The 23,220-nt window shown below is 37.3% G+C and overlaps 2 protein-coding genes and 2 pseudogenes across 2 annotated transcripts; 2 read left to right on the top strand and 2 right to left on the bottom strand.

Annotated features, from left to right (window-relative positions):
* Nucleotides 1–2,712: 2,712 nt before the first annotated feature.
* LOC132169415 (F-box protein CPR1-like) lies at nucleotides 2,713–4,569 on the bottom strand. Its single transcript, XM_059580451.2, has 2 exons — nucleotides 4,561–4,569; nucleotides 2,713–3,918 (listed from the first exon to the last, which is right to left on the bottom strand). Exons 1-2 carry the CDS (start codon nucleotides 4,567–4,569, stop codon nucleotides 2,713–2,715), a joined length of 1,215 nt encoding a protein of 404 aa, XP_059436434.2.
* A 2,293-nt stretch (nucleotides 4,570–6,862) lies between these two features.
* Nucleotides 6,863–9,476, top strand: LOC148588112 (uncharacterized; annotated as a pseudogene).
* A 4,202-nt stretch (nucleotides 9,477–13,678) lies between these two features.
* LOC148588111 (uncharacterized) lies at nucleotides 13,679–17,796 on the top strand. Its single transcript, XM_088514105.1, has 8 exons — nucleotides 13,679–13,769; nucleotides 13,879–14,117; nucleotides 15,430–15,663; nucleotides 15,753–15,845; nucleotides 15,937–16,038; nucleotides 16,144–16,272; nucleotides 16,342–16,464; nucleotides 17,764–17,796. The coding sequence occupies exons 1-8, from the start codon at nucleotides 13,679–13,681 to the stop codon at nucleotides 17,794–17,796; spliced, it is 1,044 nt and encodes a 347-aa protein (XP_088370231.1).
* A 2,972-nt stretch (nucleotides 17,797–20,768) lies between these two features.
* LOC132169414 (F-box protein CPR1-like) lies at nucleotides 20,769–21,935 on the bottom strand (annotated as a pseudogene).
* Nucleotides 21,936–23,220: the final 1,285 nt, after the last annotated feature.

The raw sequence follows: 23,220 nt of genomic DNA, 5'->3' as shown, positions 1-23,220 counted from the left end.
ATACCCCTAAGGGCTACATTGTGCTCATTAACTTTTTTTTGTCTACAATACAAAGGTCCCTATTTATAGGGTAATGTCTAAATACAAGTTTGGTAATCAAATCCCTTTGATTTGATTACAATCTCAATATATGATTACAATCAACCCATAAATAGAGAATATTTCAATATCAACATAATTATGGAATATATGGAAAATATAATATATTTTCCATATATTCTAACATCCCCCCTCAAACTCAAGGTGGAATATTTTGGAACCTTGAGTTTGAAATCCGAAACAATGATGACGGCGGTGGTGGAGGTGGGGAACGGGCCGTAGATGATGACGACTGCCGAAGGAGATAGAGGCTGGCGGGCAGCCAGCGACGGCAGTAGGTGGCTGGTGAATGCAGATTCAAAAGGGCCAACAATGGGCCAAACTCGAAAAAGGGCCGACAACGGGCCAGGGCTGACAACAAGCCAAACTTCAAAAGGGGGCCGACAACGGGCTAAGGCTGACAACGAGTCAAACTTCAAAAGGGGCCGACAACGGGCCAGGGCTGACAACGAGCCAAACTTCAAAAGGGGCCGACAACGGGCCAAGACTGACAATGAGCCAAACTTAAAAAAAAAAAATGAGCCCACTTGGGCGGTTATTAGATCGGCGCACCGAACCTGACAGGCTCGTGGCGCGCGTGATGTGGTCCACTTGGACCGCTTCTTCTTCCTTTTTTTTTTTTCTTTTTTTTTTTCACTCGGCTGAAACCTTCTTTTTCTTTTCTTCCTTTTCTTTTCTTTCTTTTCTCTCTCCTCACTCCACGCCACATGCAGCACCCCTTTTTTTTTTTTTTTTTTACTTGGCTGAAACCTTCTTTTTCTTTTCTCACTTTTCTTTTCTTTCTTTTCTCTCTCTTCACTCCACGCCACACGCAGCACGTTTTTTTTTTTTTTTTTTCACGCCTCTTGTCCCTTCTTTCTTTTCTTTCTCTTTCCTCCATTCACCAGTTTCTCTACGCCTGTCTGAGATGGCCATGCATGACTAGAGGAAAGGACGCTGGCATAACCGGAGGAGTAGATCTAGACGGCGCAGAAGCCGAAGACTAAGGCCGGCAGTGGTGGAAGCACTGGTTGCAGGGAGATTTGTGGCGGTGAATCGTGGAACCGTGGACAGCCGGCAGTGCCACGGCTGCTTCTGGAGTGACTTGCTGGCAGTGGAAGGTGTCGTTCGGCAGTGACAATGGCTATGGAAGGCGTCGTTTGGGAGTGGGATGACGTCGGAGAAGGCCAGACGATGGCGCGGCTCTGTCGGATGGAAGGTAGGCTGAATTGGCTGTTGCTGACTGGTGGTGGGCTTTGTTGTGGTTGTCGGCAAACAGTTGACTTGATCTTGTGATGGCAGGTTGGATCGAACGATTGTTATGGAAAACAATCGGATTGACAGACAGAAACATGCTTGAGGAAAAGAAATATGAGATAAATTGAACTGCAAAACATAAGAAAAATAATTTGAGCCCACAAAGAAAGTGGCTCTGATACCATGTTGAAATAATGATGATGTGGGAATAATAGCGGAAGCAAGAGAGGGAATGAACATAAAGAACTTACGGGTGGTTTTTTTATTTTTTTATTTTTTTTTATTTTTTTTTATTTTTTTTATTTCCAATGAACCCTAATAAACTTAGCAAACCCACCTCTCAAAGCTAATAACAACCTTAATAAACACTCGGCTTACTACACTTACGTAGTCTATGACTAGGTTTAATATTATTTCAACGTGATTTTTTTTTTTAAAACAAAAAACATCGAGTATTAGTCAGAATCATTAATGATTTAGATAATGACGTGGATCTTAGCATTCACTGCAAATCAAAGGAACATGATCGTGGTTTCCACACACTCAAAACATATGGCTTCTACAAGTTTAACTTTAAACGAATATTTTTTTTTGAAATACACTATATTTTTGTAGAATTCAGTGGAAAAATCAATGTTGTGGTTTTAGATCGGGAATAGTGCACATAATGCTTTTGGAATATTAGAGGTAATGGTACATGTAAATGAGCAATGTTATAAACCACATCGGATGATTTTAAGTCATTTACACATTAGGTTTAATATTCCAAAAGCATTCTATGTGCGAGTCCCTATTAAAATTGTAGATTCTAAAACCACGATATTGATCCTTCCACTCAAATCTACAGAATTATAGTGTAGTCCCCAAAAATTTTGATCTAAAGTTGAACTTGTACAAGTCAGATGTTGAGCGAGTGGTCACCAAGATGGTCGTCCTTCGATTTGCAATGAAATTAAGCTTTAACCCAGAAACAAGTCAACCCAAAAATTCCCAAGAAAATAATGATGTTTCCCTGAAGATATTCTTCCTAAAAAAACTGAAAGTTCCCTTAGAAAGCAAACAGAGAGAGCCAGCAAAAGTAACAAAAATCCCACAATGTAATTCAGAACCGAATCCTCCATGGCTCCATGTGTTCTGTTCTTTCTATAAATGTGCCCACAAAAATCTCTCCCAAAACTTTACAACCAAAATAAAAACTTTATTCATTCTATCATCCCAAATGAAAATCAAAAGCCAACAAATAAACCCACAAATTTATCCAATCTCTAATTCGAAACACCCACGACAATTGCTATCAATTACCATCAAAATGCCCAAAACATTTGTCAACCAAAAAGATGATAAAAGAACACAGTGCATATATTGATCAACTCAATGTCAATGGTCAAGCTCCCCATCAAGGAGAAGGAGGCTTCCCACAACAACAATGTTCAAGTCGCATTTTTCGATCCTTTTCTGAATCTCAACAATCCTGCTTCTCTTCTTTTTTATGTTATACCAATCGATCCTTTTCTGAATCTCAACAATCCTGCTTCTCTTCTTTTTTATGTTATACCAATAAAGTTTCCCTGAGTACTCATGCATCAAAACCTCTTTGCCGTTGTTTGAGAGGGCTACAGGCATGGCGTAGGAAGGAGTTTGTTGCGAACCCTGCGGCAACCTATAAAGCAGTGTCCAATTGCTCGCCGCCACCCCGTACTCCTTCATCACCCAAACGTCAAAAAATTGTTGACAATTAGCCTCCCAAACACACAGGCATCCTCCCAAGACCACCAAATGTGTATTGTATTCTAAAAAGTTAATTTCAATCGGAAGCGCATGGACTCGAAATTTCTCCGTGCTGAGATCGAATGCGATAATGGCACTTGTTAACCCCCGCCTCCGACCAGCCACCCAATGCAAAGCACCGTTCAAGGAAGCCGACAAATTCATATTCAAATACAAATCCTTGCGAGGCCATTTGTCTTCCACCTTTCTCCAGGAATTTCCTCTAAGACTATATACATGATGGCAAACTTCGGAGACACTTGCAAGAAGGGGCTTCAAAATCCTTACAACCTTGTAGTCGTCGTTGATTTGGTCATACCCAAATGCTAGTTTTAACTCATAATCATCAGGATTTTCTATGGGCTTAAAGGGTAACTTTTTGTATTTTCTGATCAATGGATTCCAAATCACAATCTCATTGGGATATTTGTTTCTTTCTTCAATATTGGAGCAACAAAAGGGACAGATATGAAGGCAAATCAGGCCGTTGCAATGGCCTACAATTTTAATGAACCTTGTTGTTGGATGGTTGAATGGCGGGCAGATCTCCATCGGCTCACTGAACCGTTTATTGTCGGAAAAGTTTACCAAGTAGTAAGAGTGCGGCAGAATGCCGTTGTTTGCATCTGCAATGAGAGCGCGTTCTCTGTTGGTCTCAATGGAGCGATTGAGGTGCATCTTGATGAAATCTGGGTCGTTGATTGTGACAAACCATGCCTTGGAAACGCATTGAAAACGCATCAGAGGTTTGACGAGCAGTAGAGAAAGAATTTCGGTGATGAGCTCTTGCGGGAGTATATTCGTCATTCTTCTGTTCTATAGATTTTGCCAGTTTTGGCGGCCGAAGGAGTTAACCTGGAAAATATATGATTGAGTGAAGTCGGTACTATTGGAATAACCTCCTCAATTTTGAATACACAGGATAAAGCAAGTAGAAATAAAGCTGCAGATTAATTTAAATGAAATATTGAATAATATCTTCTTTAATATTCAAAGCGGTATAATGTCAACAAACTTATCTTTTATTTAAGTTTGTTACATTTGAAATTTATCGGTCCTCATGATAGGCCGAAATAACAGTTTACTTCCTGAAATCAATTTTCATGCTATAAAGACAGATGTCAGTTTAATAAAAAAGAGTAACCCAATTTTCTCCAACTTAATTTGAAGGAAAACGTTGTCACAATGTATTAATTTGAATGTTGTTTTTATTTATTTTTCAATTGTTAGAACATGTGACCGTCAAATTCTCGTAAAATGCTATCAAATCGTAGCGAGGAAAATGAAAATGAGAAAGGGTTACCACACAGAGTAAAATTTTGAGGATAAAAGAGATTATGTTAATCTACTGAAGCAGTATAACTTGGAGTGCGGACTAATGTGTAATCTTAGTTGGGGTCTTAAAATGATGTGAAAAATCCAAGTTGTCATTTTTTAAAGTAAAAAATTAATAATAACATATGTCATGTTTTTATTGGATATAACAGTGACAAAGTAACAGATTTTGTTAAGTTACTTCACGAAAATTGATTTCATGAAGTAAATTGTTATTTTGGCTCACTCTAATAACCTATAAATTATTTTTTATACTATAGGGAGTGATTTGTAATTTAGGCCAACCACAATGACCAATTTTGCATTTATCCCATAAAATAGAGAGTCATTTCTATAAGGATGTGGTGTAAAACTTTATTTTACAGCATTCAAAAGAAATTTGACACATCATGTAAAAATACCAAATAAAATAGAGATGAAAACACTTTTTTTTTTGAAACATATCATACTCATTCATTGATAAAAGTTGCGAGCCTAAAGCTCTTACAAACAGAGCAAAAAGCTCAGAAGTAAGTCATAGCCGAAGCTAAAAATACAATCATCAACAACAGACCAAATCAATCAAAACACAGCATCCGCTAACCTATGACTAAATATCAGATTGAAAACTTAGATCTGTATCAAACAGACACCATCTAATGCATAGGCAACGCTTATTCCTCGGCCTTAAGAGCAAAACCCTCAAACCGATACTTATTCCTCGGCCTTGAGAGCAAAACCTCCAAGCTGATACTTATTCCTCGGCCTTGAGAGCAAAACCCATAAGCCGATACTCATCCTCCTCGACTTCAAAGCCAGGATAAGTTTCACATCCACAACCCAAAGGTTTGGACCAGTAATATTGGGCAGCAACCGAGCGCAACAAAGTAGGAGGAGAAAGCCTTATTACAAGCATAAATAAAACCATACAGGGAAATAAAGGAAACAATAAAACTAATGCAGGAAAAGAAATTACAGCAAATAAAACCAACTATAGGGGAACTCAAAGGAAATACAAAACAGAAAAACAACAAAACAAGAAAATAAATGCGAAAAACACGCAAAGCGGGTCACGGCAGCCGGAGGAGGCCGATCGCGAGCTAGCTGGTAACCGCCACGGAAAGTGGCACAAAAAGCTTGGGGCGGGAGGGGCGCGTGAAAAGACCCAACAACGAGCGGTGAGCAGCGAAGCGAGCACGGAGGAGATCGGCGGCACACACAAACAAATAGGGAGGGGGAGAGTTTGAGTGAAAACCCCCAAAAGCAATACCCACCGAGAGAGAACACAAGCACAACAGAACAGAAAACACCAAAGACAGAAACAAACCTAAAACAAAAATCGGGAAGCAAGGAAGGGAGGAGGGATGCAGGCAACGAGCATCCCTCTTCCCCTGAGGCGGCAGCACTCTGGAGGGGGGCTTGAGATGAAAACACTCTATCCTTAATTCAAATCAATCCCATGAAATATTTACAAGGATGTAGTGTAAAACTCTATTTTACAGCCTTCAATGAAAATTTGACACATCAGGTAAAAATACCAAACATAATAGAAATGGAAACACTTCTCCTTAATTCAAATCAATCCCAATGCCCACCACCCTCCACCCACCTCTAAGCCCCCGACACCAGAGTCTCCAAAACCAATCAAGATGATGGCTTTGAAGGATTTTTCAATTGGTATTTTATTTATGGGGTATTTTATCAAGATAAATAAAATTATTTGGTGTGAAGGGTTATATTATTTTTTATTGTTCCAAGCTTAGCTGCCTGCTTCATATTCGATGGTGCAAAACACACAATTTACATGACCTGATTGAAGTAACTTTTTAAAAAAAGGTAATAATCCTTCAATTTCCTCTGTAATTTTTGTCCATTTGTTGGCAGTTGGCAAAGGAGAGTCAAACGAGACAAAGCATCAACTTGATCCCTTCAATTTCTTTTGAAAAGAATAGCCACACATCTGCTTCCGAAGAGAAAGGAAGGCAATTTCCTCTCTTTTTTTTCATCTCTTTGCATTAATAAACCCTTTAAAATCAAGTTTAATGATTGAACAATATTTCCACATTTAAGTATCAAATGCAAAAATTGGTACAAAATAACGTATGAAAAGGCTTTCTTTAACGAAGAAAATATATATATATATAAGCCATTATCATATAGTATAGTCGAACGTTCGTAGCTAGAGTGAAGGTCGAACGTTCGAGGATCCAACATCGAACATTCCTCATTAGGGTTTTTGCTCGAACGTTCGATCACTAAGCTAAATGTTAAAATTCTTATTTCTAATGAACCCTAATGAACTTAGAAAACCCATTAGCCCTCCAAAAGCTACTCAGAACCTTAGTAAATACTCGGCTTAATACACTTACGTTGTCTATGATTGGGTTTAATATTATTTCAACGTAGAAACACTGAGTATTAGTAAGAATGATTAATGATTTAGATAATGACGTGAATCCTAGCCTTCATTGTAAACCAAATGTGACCGTCAAATTCTCGCAAAATGCTCCTAAATCGTGGTGAGGAAAATAAAAATGAGAGAGGGTTAGAGTAAAATTTTTGGGATAAAAGAGATTATGTTAATTTACTGAAGCAGTATGACTTGGAGTGGGGACTGATGTGTAATCTTAGCTGGTGTCTTAAAATGATGTGAAAAATCCTAGTTATCATTTTTTGCCAATCTCTAAGGGTGGCCTTATAGCTACCCCTCATTTGGTGGGAGTGGCCAAATGAGGGTGATTCTGATGCCACCCCCACCACTAGGGAGTGGCCTGTGTGGTCGAAGTGTACAACCGGTTGCGATTAGTGGTTATTATCATTAACTTAACTGGTAACCGTGTCTTAGGTAGTTATCAAATTTCCGTAAGTGCAATTAGCTGTTTTAAAATAATTGCCGGTTAGCGGTTATTGAAACTCAAAACCACACCGCATAACTGCTTTTAGAAATTGGTCATTTGGGCCTATTTTGGTGTTTTGGGAATTCCTTGAGCATATTTTAGATTTTTTTGCACTTTTTTAAATAATTAGAAGGCTACAAGGACAAGCACGAAAAAGTCACCCAAAACGGTCTAAGGCACCAATCCAATTTGTATAACTTCTTGAAAGACTCAATGAATTTACTCTCCATACCCTCACTAGCACTACTACTAATTTTAGGAATTAGATTAAGGAGCTTGAAACTACTGAATATTATTATAATTATTTATGAATAAAGATTAGTTTCATTAAACTCATAACGAAAACTCTATATCCAAAACATCAAAACGTCATTATTTTGTATAAATATCAATTTCATTATTTTGTGTGTGTCCATATATATATATATATATATATATATATATATATAAGGATACAACGATTAGCTGTTATTAAGCAGTTAATAACCACTCACATGCACACTCCTACTGTGTAGCCACTCCAAGCAAATGGGAGTGGCCCGAGTGGCCAACCCACCTCTCATGTTGGAGGATTTTAAATTTATATTTATAATTTTAACATATAACGTTTTGCACGAGTATGAGGTTTATCCTATAAAAATGAATATATGAAGTGAACTTGACTTAGAAGAGTCAAGTGGTTTCCTTGTCATTTGATAAACGGTTTTATTCCATTGTTCGTTAAACGTTTTTCTTGTAGTGTACATCATGGCATTTTTAGAATTATTATTTTTTAAAAAAAGAAAAAAAAATATTTGATATGAATTAAAACCTTTAGAAGTAAATCTACAAAATTTTTTAATATACAAGAAGTGAGATTAAAAAATCCGATGAAGACCAAATTGCCCTTATTGTACGCTTATCCTATTCCTCTCATCCACTCCTTTTTTTTCGTTATAAAGCTGTGTTTATTTTGGGCGCCAAACCCATTTCATTTTCCCATTCCTCATAACAACTCTCTCTGTCTCTGATAAAGAAAACCAGAAGCCAATCTCTGAATTCTATCTCTCAAGAAACCGAGTAATCTTCTTTTTCGTATTTTAACGAATATGGAAGGCGCGGCACAGAAAATGCTTGAATTTCATGCCAATACTCTGGCTTTTGAACATAAGATGCAAGCCCTGATGCGCGAATGCAAAAAGGGAATCAAGAAATATGGAGATCGTCTTAGAAAGAGGAGTTTCGGCGAGTGGAGAAAAGTGCTTGATATATATAATGAAGAATCTGGGGTTCTGCTTTCAATGAAGGTTCAAGCTGTTGATGCTGGGATTAAGCTCTCCCGCCTCCTAATTGATTTTGTGTTTATGATGACGAGGCAAGATGAGTTGGCAGAAAAGATTTGGAAATTCAAGTCTGCGCTCAAATGGGTAACCGAAGATGGGAATTTCAATTCCATGGTGATTGATAAGGTTCTCACACTACTGGAAATGGCTGACGGAGAAGTGAGTGAGATGAAAAGATCCAGGGAGCGAAAGAATAAAGGAAAGGCGGTTTTAATCGATGACGGCAATAAAGAGGAAAGGTCGAGCAGAAGAAGTCGATTCGACGAACTCCTTGATCACTTCTTTGAGCAAATTATTTATCAACTCCTTGATCAATTTCTTGAAGTAGTTCTGCGTTTAGAATCCATTTTAAGTCACCGGAATCTTGCGGCAGATTCGCAGAAGTTAACGGTGGAATCCGGTCTGAATCAATTTGAGGAGGTTCTGGAATGGATAAGAGGAGATATCATAACATTGAAGAAAATGTTTCCGTCAAAATTAGAGATTGAAGAGGACGCCAAGATGACGGAAACCAGGAACTTGGTGGAGTCGGAGATTGATGAATTGTGGAGCGGAGCGCTGGATCAGTTGTCGCTAGAGAAGGACGAAGACGACAATTTTATCCATAGGGTCAGAGCAAAATTTGAGAGAGAAAATGGAATGCATACTATGTTGGAAAACGACGAAATTGAATTCTATAGTGAAGACGATGATGAGGCCGGTGATGTTCAGATGAGATCCTCTTGTTTGTTTTCTTGTTGCGAGGGCGGAAGTAGAGCAAGGGCAGTCTAGATTGAATGATGAAGGTGTGGAGTTGCCAGAATCAGCATCAGAGACGGATGTTGAAGCGAAGAAGCCATGAAAGAAGCGCTGCTGTTGTTGTTGTAAATAATCTGAGATTTCTGCTGCTTTTTTTGGTTTTCCTAAGCTTTTGAATTGTACCAACTTTAAATAAAATCTGTTTGTTTAGCTATGAATTGTTGCATAATAATTAAGAAGATCAATTGTAAGCTCTTTTCTGATTGATTGTTTTCGGTCTTTAGTTGATTGTCTATAAATGTATGATAATAATGTAGTTTCTAAAATTACATTTGAAAAAAATAGACGGAAAAGGGGCCGAAATAGGATACTAACATAGAAGCACAAAACGTTGGGAACTTTGGCAACAAAATGGGCCAAAGATCTGCCATATGGTAGGAAATGGAGGTGGTGCGAGGGCTCATGAGCGGAGAATGCAGGGTGCAAGGGGTGGAGGAGATCCGAGGAGACTAGAGGTGGGGCGTGTGGGCGGCGGTGGAAGGCGGAGAATGTCAAATTTGGCTTATAAGCAAAACAAAACCAAAAGGTGGAAAAATGGAGAAGGGAAGGGAGAAACTCACGAAGTAGAAGGGAGAGACTCTCATACGGGAAAGGAGATAGAATCAGAACAAATATGCCCAAATTCTACAAATCTCTAAGCAAATCATTTTTTTTTTTTTTTTTTTTCTGTTCAGCAAAAAATCATAAATCCTACAATCACCAATTATCCCAATAAATAAATGCACAAATATAAAATTTCAAGAAAATAAACCAGTTAAGACTCTCAGATTCTCTACATGATTTTGAATTTTGAAAGGCTCAATAGGCAAAAACTTCTTCCACACATGAATACAGAAATTGTTAGGTTCTAGGAAATTTAAACCTTTTAGATTAACTTAAACATTTTACAAACACACGGTTTATGATTAATTGGAAAAAACCACTTATAACATAATTTTTATATTTTTTAAAATAAATACAAAAGTTCCTATAAATATAAAAAATAATTGTATTATAAGAATATTTTAAGAAATTTGATTCCATTCACCAATATATGTACCAAATAGTAGATTACATATTTTTATTCTAGTGCTACAACCAAACTAAGGAATAAGAACTGTTATTATATTCCAGCTTCTTCTATTTTTAATAATAATTATATTTTTTTAATGAAATAATCATTTTGCATACCAATTCATAGTGTTTGATGCCCATAAGTGTGAGATAGGGGATTGCACATGCCCGCAGATTAGTTGAGACAAAGCTCAACACCTTTATCTGATTTCTCCCTAGATAATTTCGGATTTGGCTTTGGTTTTTTGAACGGTTAAGATTTAATCCTCTAGAAATTTTCATAATAGGCTTAGGTTTACTTTTGCTCCAAGTTTATGTATTGTTATAAATACTGTAGACCTAATATGGAAGAGGCAGAGTTTACGTATTTTGATCAGTTTATCAATATGAAACACTCCATGAGTGATTTTTTATCTCTTTTGCTTTGATTTCTTGATAGAATCTTGGTTTAAGAAGATTATGATTCTATTGTTACTTGCTATTGCGAACCCACTACGCCACCCTGCATCACAAACACATTAAAACGACATCATTTTGTGTGTGTGTGTGTGTGTCTATATATATATAGGGTGATGGACAACATATTTGGTACAATATTGGACATTCCAGGGAAAACGAAGAACAACCTCGCCGCTCACTTAGATTTGCAAGACATGGGTTTGAGACGTACACTTCATCTATTTTCTGGCGAGCATGGTAAGACCTATATGCAACAAGCTACCCACACGATGTCCAAGGATGATAAAACACATTTTTTGAAAGTGCTACGAAATCTAAGGGTGTTCGACGGATATGCCTCGAACATTTGTCGTTGTATACGACTTAAGGACCGTACGATATCGGGATTAAAGAATCATGACAGTCACATACTGATGCAACAGCTTCTACCTATTGCATTGCATGGATCACTTCCAAGCAACGTGGTTAGACCTCATGTTGAGATGTCCACATTCTTCAGGGGCCTATGTTCAACAACATTGAGACAAGAAGATATTGACCGACTACAGGGTGACGTCTGTATCACGTTGTGCAAGATGAAACAGGTTTTTCCCCCCAGCTTTTTTACTAGCATGGTTCATGTGGTCGTGCATCTTATTCGTGAATGCCAACTCGGTGAACCAGTACAGTATAGATGGATGTATCTGGCAGAGAGGTAAAATTTGTTTACAGATATTATTGCATATTTTGGTTTCACTCCAATACAAGACAAGTGCTAACTGAACTGATTGATTGTATTGGTTCATATTTAGGAGCCTTAGAGTATTCAAATATAATATGCGCAACAAAGCGGCTTCTGAGGGCTGCATTGCGGAGGGTTACATAGCAACTGAGTTGGTGACATTTTGTTCGAGATATTTAGAGAACACACCAACCTTTCACAATAGGATACAAAGAAATCTGGATGGTTCAAAGGGACATGGAACACGAGTCCGACTCGACCGAATCAGAATGACATAGATTCACTGGTATATTATGTTCAACTCGGACGAATTCCTTCAATTGCGGATGTAAGTCGAGATCCTTTGCTGGCACATTGTATGATCAATGAACTTGTAATATTGCTCGTATTGAATTATAATTAAGATAATTTCGAATTGTAGGATGCACATGGATACGCTTAGGCAATCATGCAATAGGGGACGAACAATAGAGGATCAGTTAGAAACCCAACATTATGAGTTGTTCTGTGAGTGGTACCGTGATTACGTAAGAATGATATGATGTTTAACAAAAGCAATTGTCGGAGTATATTTGCATGCTATTTTTAAAATCAACTAAAGCAACTAACCGTGCGTTTCCATTGTACATAATATATTCACAAGTCGATCGATTGGACGATCGATCCAGGAAGGAACTTGGTGACAAATTGGTAATGCATTGTAGAGGGCCGAGGGAGGCAGCAGTTAGATACAATAGATATGTGATTAACGGCAAGCTGTTTCACACTATTGCATCTGATGCCGGAAAGAGAACTCAGAACAGCGGGGTGTGTGTGCCGACTCTTGATGACAAAAAGTACTACGGGAAGTTAACAGAAGTACTTGAGATTAAGTACTACGACAGGACTAGGTACGTTATGTTCAGGTGTGATTGGACAGACAACACGAGGAACAAGGGGTACAAGGTGAATGAGTATGGCATAATACTTGTCAACTTCAAAAACCTTGTCCACACGGAAGAGCTGGTTACTGATGAGCCGTATGTGCTAACTTCACAAGTTGACTAGGTATTTTACGTACAAGATGATAGGTGCCCAGATTGGGCTTACGTAGTGAGGACCAAACCTAGAAACATATACGACGTTGGTCAGGGTGAAGGGCATCAAGATTCATGTGCCAATTACCACGAGTGTGAGCCCCTCTTATTGACCAGAAATTTTGATCACGATCTGCAGGATCATATTGAATACGTTAGACACGACTTAGATCCAACCGAAACGTATGTGATTGAATAAAAGTTGAATATATATATATATATATATATATATATATATATATATATATATATATATATATATATATATATATGTTTTATATTTATGTTTTAATTAGTTGTTCACTGCATGCACATTACATCAACACACTTAATTAAGATGTGCATTGGGTAAAATCTGATATATATCTTATTTTTAATATGTGAGTCATACGTACGTAAGGTAGTGAATATTTCATACATTGTATACGAAATTAATTGGTTTTGTTGTGTTTTCAATAGGGTACCATGAGTACTAGGGGGAAGACAAGAGCACGTAGGGGCTCGTCCTTAGTGTGGCAGTCTATGTCGCATGGGTCTCCTCCAGACCACCTTGATGACAGCGAGCAATAAGACGTTGCTCAGCTTCTGGGTATGTAGGAAGGATATCGACCAGTACTTCCAGATAATATGGAAGGGGAGATCCCTGTCCATAATCCATACGGTCGGGTAGGCATGGCCCAGATGGGGTATCGGCCTGATTCGTATCCATACAGTGAGTTAGAACAGGGATCTCAGGGCGATGTCGAGCGGCCATACGCCAGCATAGCGTAGGTACGGCCAAAAGTTTTTTAAAAGATTGAAAGTTTTGAAAGTTTCTAACTATATTGGTGCGATATCAATTATATTTAACTACAACTACAACTTCATAAAATTCTAAACATTATAAAAAAATACAAAGCAGGTCCCGAGGACAGTTAGACAGAGGCCCAGGAAGACATGCTTGGTGGGACACGGGCCACGGATGACCCGCAGCCCACCGACCCTGCTCCCGACAACCGATTAGGGACTCGACAGGTCCGGACCAAAAGTAAGTGTATATGCTCGAATGTCATGCAGGTCTTAATTTACTTGTTAGTTAGTATTGAATTCGAAATAACTTACATTGGTAATTTTTAATTTGTTAGGTACCGATTAAGATGAAAACACCATTATTGAGGTGTTTACCCTTCTTGACTCGCGCAGGCTGTCGGGAGTCCTCGCCGGCAAACGGATCATACTGGAGTACAATGCATCATGGCAACCCGTTGGCTTTAGCGCCATGAGGTTTAGACGGATGACCGGAGACGTAGTAAGGAGCGAAAATTATGTCCGAATACCGAACGATTGGACGAAGGTACCGCAGTATACCAAAGAGGATATTTGGGACGCCTTGATGGTATGTATTGCATATTATGTCAAACACTCTTAATGTATATATGTATATATACGCTCTAAGTTGCACATATATATGTGTGTTTATATCTATATACATATACACATATTTTAGGTTTGGAAAAAATATAAAAAAGCCCCCTAAACTATCAGCCGTTTTCGATTTAGCCCCCTGATGTTCCAAAAGTGATAAAGTAGCCCCTCTAACTACCAAACTTTTACATTTTGGCCACTCCGTTAGTCAAAATCATTAGTTTGGACGGAAACTGCAAAACGACGCCGTTTTATTAGGGTAAGTTACAAAAATACCCTCGTATGATTTTTTTTTTTTTTTTTTTAAAAGCAGGAGCAAAAAACCCTAAGCAAAACGGCGCCGTTTTTGCTTAGGGTAATAGTTGTATATATTCTTTCAATCTTCATCGTCTCCTTCACGTAGCCTTGATCCTCTCCTTCACGCAGCCCCCCGCACGGTGCCATCTGCCTGATCGGGATGATTTGTTTATGAACTTTAAAAACTTGTGCATATCTGTGTCGGTGCGTGTGCGAGAGAGAGAAAGAGAGAGAGAGATGATTTGTTTATGAACTTTAAAAACTTGAAATTGAAGGAAGAAACAACTTGTCTATGTTCCTCTCAAAACTAAAATTGCTCAAAGCTACACTACTTTTCCTACATTTACACAAACCTAATAAATTCTCACAGCTACTATTTACATTGTAACTTGAAAAATTCAACAACCCCTCTCCACCAACTGTGCTCTCCAACTCTTCCACACCGTTAACAATGGAATCTATGGCTGACCCACAAATTATATCGGCGTCACTTTCAATTTCATCCATAATAATATTGCTTTCCTCACAACTTTTCCCTCTTATCGTGAACCAATTCTCACTCCATGTCCAACTAGGTATCCCTGAAAGTGACGACAACCATCTGAGCGTGCAGGAGCTGCGTGAAGGCGACAATCGGGGCTGCGTGAAGGAGACGATGAAGATTGAAAGAATATATACAATTATTTCCCTAAGCAAAAACGGCGCCGTTTTGCTCCTGCTTTAACCAAAAAAAAAAAAAAACAAAAATCATACAAGGGCATTTTCGTAACTTACCCTAATAAAACAGCGTCGTTTTGCAATTTCCGTCCAGACTAACGGTTTTGACTAACAGAGTGGCCAAAATGCAAAATTTTGGTAGTTTGGGGGGCTACTTTATCACTTTTGGAACATCAGGGGACTAAATCGAAAACGGCTGGTAGTTTGGGGGGCTTTTTTACATTTTTCCCTTTAGGTTTTTTTAATTTATCAATTTTGAACTTGTGCAGGCATACTTTTTCGTCCCGTCCGAGTGCAACTTAAAAGCCGTCAATAATGAAGCATTTTGGGATATGGGCAAAAAGTTGCGGACTTGGAGGCACGAGCTTAAAAAAATTTGTGCCATTACGGAGGAAGATACTCCGGCCACTGTACGGGCAAGAGTGGGGGGAAAGACGCTCGCCGCATACAATGCCGTCGACTTGGAGATCTTATTGGAGAGATGGTATAGCTGGGAGAATAAGGTAGGTCATGAGTTAAACTCTTTGTTTTGTGTAGTGTCATTAATGGTAATTGTGTTAGTATTAACATATTAAAAGTGTTAACTGTGTAGGATTATGCGGCGAAAAGGAAGAGCTTGCGGGCATTAAATAATACGTCACATTCCACCAGATTGAAGAGCTATGCCAGGGTGACACATGAGGAGGTAAGTGTGTAATTTACCCTATACTTATAGATGTAAACATGTTGTCATTTGTTATATTTAAAAATATCTGTATGTCCTATTTTATCGGCAGGCCATATGTTTGGGTAGTCATCCTACTCGTGCACAAAATTATATCCGCACACACACGAAGAAGGACGATACATATCCGAATGATATAGTGAAGGAGAGATGTGTATGTTACTCACCTTTCATATGTTGTTTTGCTTATATATTTGATAAATTATTTGCGATTAATAGTTGTATGACCCACTGTCTCAATAGTTAATGTGACATACAGGAAAGGATGAATGAGCTTATACCCACCGACCTTGCAGCATCATCTAGCGTCACAAAGGGAACAGTCAGGTGGGCGCCAAACGACGCATTCGCACAAGCGCTTGGAAATAAGCCTGAGTATGCTGGTAGGGTTTAGATGGCTGGACCAAATATTTTGCCTGTGCGGGGGTACATACACTCATACCATACACCGTCACAGGCACAGTCAGAAAACGTCAGGCACTCCACGATATCACAAGAAACACTTGAAAAAGCGCTTGAGGCGGAGAGGGCAAAGCACAAGGAAGAGATAGATGCCTTGTTGGCCGAGAACAATGTGCGGGTAGCTTAGCAAGTGGCGGAGCAGATGGCTGAGAACAATGCGCGGGTAGCTCAACAGGAGGCTGAACGTTAGGCAATGTTTGACGCCCATTTACGCCAGCTCGAGGAAATGATGCGATTTAACACCGTACCAGACAGAGCTTCCCCACCCTTTGCGATGGTGCGATCGTCGGTCGACAATGGATCAGGTAATGACATTTTTTAATGGTCAATTTAGGTTTAGAAATGTCCCTATATATATGTGTGCGTGTGTGTGCGTGTGTGTGTGTGTGTGTGTGTGTGTGTGTGTGTGAACTTCTAAATTTAGAATTTGGATATGTAGTAGTCATTCTCATTAATTAATGATGTTGTAAATCCTGTTGAATTTGGTTTATATATCATGGTTGGTTTTGTGGTAGATGTGGGTTAGAGCTTTGCATTTGAAGTGTTTATTGTTATTATGAGATGGACCACTATGGTCCTTGTAGAATATTAAGAATCTAATGTATGTGATTGTGTAAGAGTACGAAATGACCAAGTCTACACTAGATGAATATCATAATTTTAAGTAGTTAATATAACATGATTTGAATATATATAAACTCCTATGTGTTAATCTCCTCAACAAATTAAAATATTACGGGAAGATTATCAAAATGCTACATGCATTATATTTATATTTCAAATTGTTGGCTTTAATTTGGTCTGGTATGAAATAGTGTTAGTTGAGATAATTATTTAGAGTTATTCATGGGTGTATAAATGGATATAACTGCATGACACAAAGCAATACATGCATATCAATATCATCAAGAACAGTTGTTCAGAAACTTAATTTTGTAACTCTAAATATAAATGGATATAAATGCACACAATTCCATAGAGGGAGCTTTTCCTTTTTCTTTATCATCTCTTCCATTGAACCCCCAACATTAATAACCTATATGGAAGCTCTATAATTGCAATGGAAAAAAGAAAAAGTTCCTATGTCTCACATAATTGCCATGGCAAAAACGAAGTTCATCTTCTCATGTCTATAAATTTAACAAAAGCATTGATTGCTCTGTGACCATGCATATATATATATGTATATATATACTGACTTAATTTTTTTTTTTTAATATGAATTTTCTGCTAACTTCAATGTTTTACCTATTTTTGTTATATCATTTACTGTGGAAGAATCAACAACTGAGTTGGGTGAATATTCGGGCATTTTTCTTTCACTTTACATCGTGACGTTGCTTAATGATTGTTTGTATTATCATTTGCAGCTAGTTGATTTTATTTGTTTGGTGATTATTTGTTTTATCATTTGCAGGTAATGGACATCGATGTCAATGATCAACATTGAACGTTTGGTTGGCTATTCACACTTGTATATAAGTTACTTTGTTGATGTAATTGTATTTGTGATAGTTTTATTGATGATAACAAAGATAATTAAATTGGTGTATATTCTGTTATTTATGGTTGGTCATTCGCACTTGGTATATATGTCATTTTTTGTGTCTTGAAGTTAGTTTTGGTGGATAGTTTGTGATTGATGTTAATGAATATGACTTATGTTATTTGATAGAAAAATTGTGGGATATGACTTGTGATTGATGAAAAAATTGTATATTATTTGCATGGATCAATGGATAAATTGTATATTAGGTTAATTGTAATCTAAAATTCAGGTACAGTCCTGAAAAAATTCAAAAAATATATAGGGGGAGGAAAAATAAATTTAAAAAAATTACCAACTTTTCTGACGTGTCTTTTTATGACACATCAGAAATTCCTGACATGTTAGATGCCATGACACGTCAAGAATTCCTGACGTGTCAAAAAATGACACGTCAGAAAATGTTCTGACGTATAAAGACACGTCAGAATGTTTTCTGACGTGTCATTTTTTCACACGTCAAAATTTTCTAACGTGTCAGAAATGACACCTCAGAAATTTTTTTGACATGTTAAATCTAACACATCAAAAATTTTCCATTTCTAACACCCACAATCGTAATGCCTGAAGGCACGTCAAAACCGACCCATTAGGAGGATTTTCTGACGTGTCAGACCACCTGACACATCAGAAATCGTAAGTCAGTAAAAATTAGTTTTCTGTAGTGTGTGTCACTTTTTTATTGGACATGATGTGACAAAGTAACGGATTCTGTTAAGTTACTTTACGAAAATTGATTTTATAAAGTAAACTGTTATTTTGACCCACTCTGATGACCTATAAATTATTTTTTATACTATAGGGGGTGATTTGTAATTTAGGCCAATCACAGTGACCAATTTTGCATGTATCCCATAAAAACAAATTGAGAGTTCTTTCTATAAGGATGTAGTGTAAAACTCTATTTTACAGCATTCAATAGAAATTTGACACATCAGGTAAAAATACCATATAAAATAGAGATGAAAACACCTTATCCTTAATTCAAATCAATCCCATGGAATATCTATAAGGATGTGGTGTAAAACTCTATTTTACAGCCTTCAATAGAAATTTGACACATCAAGTAAAAATATCAAACAGAATAGAGATGAAAACACCCTCCCCTTAATTCAAATCAATCCCAACGCCCACCACCCTCTACCCACCTCTAAGCTCCCAGACACCAGAGTTTCCAAAACCAATCAAGATGGTGGCTCCGGAGGTTTTTTCAATTGGTATTTTATTTATGGGGTATTTTATCAAGATAAATAAAATTATTTAGTGTGAAGAGTTATATTATTTTTTAGTGTTCAAGGTTATATTATTTTTTGTTGTTCCAAGCTTAGGTGCCTGCTTCATAGTCAATGGTGTAAAACATACAATTTACATGACCTGATCGAAGTAATTTTTTAAAAAAGCTAATAATCCTTCAATTTCCTCTGTAATTTTTGTCCATTTGTTTGCTGTTGGCAGAGGAGAGTCAAACGAGACAAAGCATCAGCTCGATCCCTTCAATTTCTTTTGAAAAGAATAGCCACACATCTGCTATCGAAGAGAAAGGAAGGCAATTTCCTCTCTTTTTTTCCTCTCGATTGAACAATATTCCACATTTGCATATTTAAGCCATTATCATATAGTATAGTCAAACGTTCGTAGTTAGAGTTAAGGTCGAACATTCCAAGATCCAACATCGAGCGTTCTTCACTAGGGTTTTTGCTCGAACATTCGATCACTAAGCCAAAAGTTAAAATTCTTATTTCTAATGAACCCTAATGAACTTAGCAAACCAATTAGCCCTCCCAAAGCTAATCGCAACCTTAGTAAACACTCGGTTTACTACACTTACGTTGTCTATGACTGGGTTTAATATTATTTCAACGCGGTTTTTTTTAAAAAAAAAAAAAAAAAAAACCTGAGTATTAGTAAGAATCATTAGTGATTTAGATAATGAAGTGGATCTTAGCCTTCATTGTAAATCAAAGGAAGTTCCACACACTCAAAACATCCAGCTTCTACAAGTACCAAGTTTTTTTGGGACTACACTATATTTTTGTAGAATTCAACGGAAAAATCAACGGCGTGGTTTTAGATCGAGACTAGTGCACATAATGCTTTTGGAATATTAAAGGTAATGGTAAATGTGAATGAGTAATATTACAAACCACATCGGATGATTTTAAGACATTTACACGTACCATTACCTCTAATATTCCAAAAGCATTCTGCGCGCGAGTCCCTATTAAAATTGTAGTTTCTAAAACAGCGAAATTGACCATTCCACTGAAATCTACAGAATTATAGCTTAGTCCTCAAATATTTTGATATAAAGTCGAACTTGTAGAAGTCAGATGTTGAGTGAGTGGACATCAAGATCGTCATCCTACGATTTACATTGAAAGCTTTAACCCAGAAACAAATCAACCCAAAAAATCCCAAGAAAATCATGATGTTTCCCTGAAGATATTCTTCCTAACAAACCTGAAAATTCTCTTAGAAAGCAAACAGAGAGATCCAGCAAAAGTAACAAAAATCCCACAATTTAATTCAGAACCGAATCCTCCATGGCTCCATGTGTTCTGTTCTCTATGTGTCCACAAAAATATCAAAACCCAATGCCCACAAAAATCTCTCCCAAAACTTTAAAACCAAAATAAATATAAATAAAAATAAAAACTTTAGCTCATATATTCCCTTCTATTCATTCTATCATCCCAAATGAAAATTAAAGGCCAACAAATAACCCCCAATTTCAGCCAATCTCTAATTCGAAACACCCACGACAATTGCTATCAATTGACTTACAATCAAAAAATTATCAAGAAATACCATCAAAATGCCCAAAACATTTGTCAACCAAAAGGATGATAAAAGAACACGTGCATATATTGATCAACTCAATGGTCAAGCTCCCCATCAAGGAGAAGGAGGCTTCCCACAACTACAATGTTCAACTCGCATGTTTCGATCCTTTTGTGAATCTCAACAATCCTGCTTCTTTTCTTTTTTATGTTATACCAATAAAGTTTTCCTGAGTTCTCATGTATCAAAGCCTCATGCATCAAAACCTCTTCACCGTTGTTTGAGAGGGCTAAAGGCTTGGAGTAGTAAGGATCTTGTTGCGGACCCTGCGGAAACCTATAAAGCCGTGTCCAATTGCTCGCCGCCACCCCGTACTCCTTCATCACCCAAACGACAAAAAATTGTTCACAATGAAACTCCCAAACACACAGGCATCCTCCCAAGACCACCAAATGTGTATAGTATTCAGATGCGCGAGATTCAATTTCAATCGGAAGAGCATGCATTCGAAATTTCTCGGTGCTAAGATCGAATGCGACAATGGCACTTGTTAACCCACTCCGACCTGCAACCACCCAATGCAAAGCACTGTTCAAGGAAGCCGAGCAATGCGTATGCAAATACAAATCCTTGCGAGGCCATTTGTCTTCCACCTTTCTCCAAGAATTTCCTCTAAGACTACATACATGATGACCAACTTCAGCGACACCTGCAAGATGTGGCTGGGGCATCAAAATCCTTACAACCTTGTAGTCGTCGTTGATTTGGTCATACCCAAATGCTACTTCGAACACATAATTATCGGGAATTTCTATCGGCTTAAAGGGTAACTTTTTGTATTTTCTGATCAATGGATTCCAAATCACAATCTCATTGGGATATTTGTTTCTTTCTTCGATATTGGAGCAACAACAGGGACAGATCTGGAGGCAAACCAGGCCGTTTCAATGGCCTATAATTCTAATGAACGTATTTGTTGGATGGTTGAATGGCCTGAATATCTCCACCGGCTCGCTGAACTGTTGCTTGTTGGAAAAGTTTACCGAGTAGTAAGTATGCGGCAGAATGGCGTTGTTTGCATCTGCAATGAGAGCGCGTTCTCGGTTGGTCTCAATGGAAAGATTGAGGTGCATCTTGATGAAGTCTGGGTCGTTGATTACGACAAACCATGCCTTGGAAACGCATTGAAAACGCAGCAGAGGTTTGACGAGCAGTAGAGAAAGTATTTCGGTGATGAGCTCTTGCGGGAGTATATTCGTCATTCTTCTCTTCTGTAGGTTTTGCATGTTTTGGCGACCCAAGAAGTTAACCTGGAAAATATCTTCTAAACTACTGAGATTAAATACATGATAGGACTCTCATAGTCTTGAATCAATTGTAACAGCTTGTACAACTATAAGACTTAGTACACGGCAACACTGCAGGGGATGAGTCCAACTCCAACTCCAACTCAACTCCTTAACATTTCCTTGGTTTCTTATTCAAATTAATTATAAAATATTTTAAAGAGGGGTTTTTTTAATTGGAAAATTAATTAGGTTATTTTGAGCATTTGAATTGACCTCACATCACGTGTAAAACGAAAATTATTAAAGTCTTTCCTTCAATTTTTTTTTAAAGGCTTTTCGTACGCCTTTCTTTCTTATAGATTCAAGAAAATCGTTATGGATTTTACGATTTACTTCTAGCAAGAATGAGATCTACATTGAATAAATGATATATTCATTTACGTGGTAAGACAAGAAGGAATTTCTGTATGTAGGACGGCAATCCCTATTTTGGGTGAAAAAAAAAAAATAAAAAAAAAATAGAGAGTCCTTTTTATAAGGATGTGGTTTAAAACTCTATTTTACAGCATTTAATAAAAATTTGATGCATAGGTAAAAATACCAAATAGAATATTAATGAAATTTCTAAAAGGGTGCGGTGTAAAACGGATTTGGATCCATTGAAATTCTTAAGGGAATTTCTGTTTTTTAAATTTCAGATCTAGGCCGTCAATTTTCCATTCAAGGGTCATTGTTCTGCCACGTGTCCTACTACTAATAAAATAATAAAATAATAAATATTTATTATTTTATTAGTAGTGGGACATGTGACAGAAAAATAACCATTAAATAGAAAATAGATGACCTGAATTCGAAATTTCAGTAGATCCTAATCTAGTGTAAAACTCTATTTTACATCATTTCAATAGAAAGTTGACACATGGTAAAATACCAAATAGAATATAGATGAAAACACATTATCCTTAATTCAAATCAATCCCATTGAATTTCTTAGAGAATGTAATGTAAAACTCTATTTTACTGCCTTCAATAAAAACTTGACACATCAGGTAAAAACACCATATAGGATAGAGATGAAAACACATTCTCCTTAATTCAAATATCCAAAATGGTTTGCTTAAAAAGAAAGAAATACTTTATGAGGCCTAGGGTCCCAATTTCTGTTTTGGTTTGTCTTAAATCTTGATCTTTATAATCAAACATGATACTAATTGTTTCATATATTTGCATAAAAAAAATAAAACAATAAAAATAAAAA

This window comes from Corylus avellana, chromosome 1 (genome assembly GCF_965113065.1).
Source record: "Corylus avellana chromosome 1, dhCorAvel1.hap1.2, whole genome shotgun sequence".
In the NCBI taxonomy this organism is placed as follows: Eukaryota; Viridiplantae; Streptophyta; class Magnoliopsida; order Fagales; family Betulaceae; genus Corylus; species Corylus avellana.
This window is presented reverse-complemented; position numbering and strand designations above follow the sequence as displayed.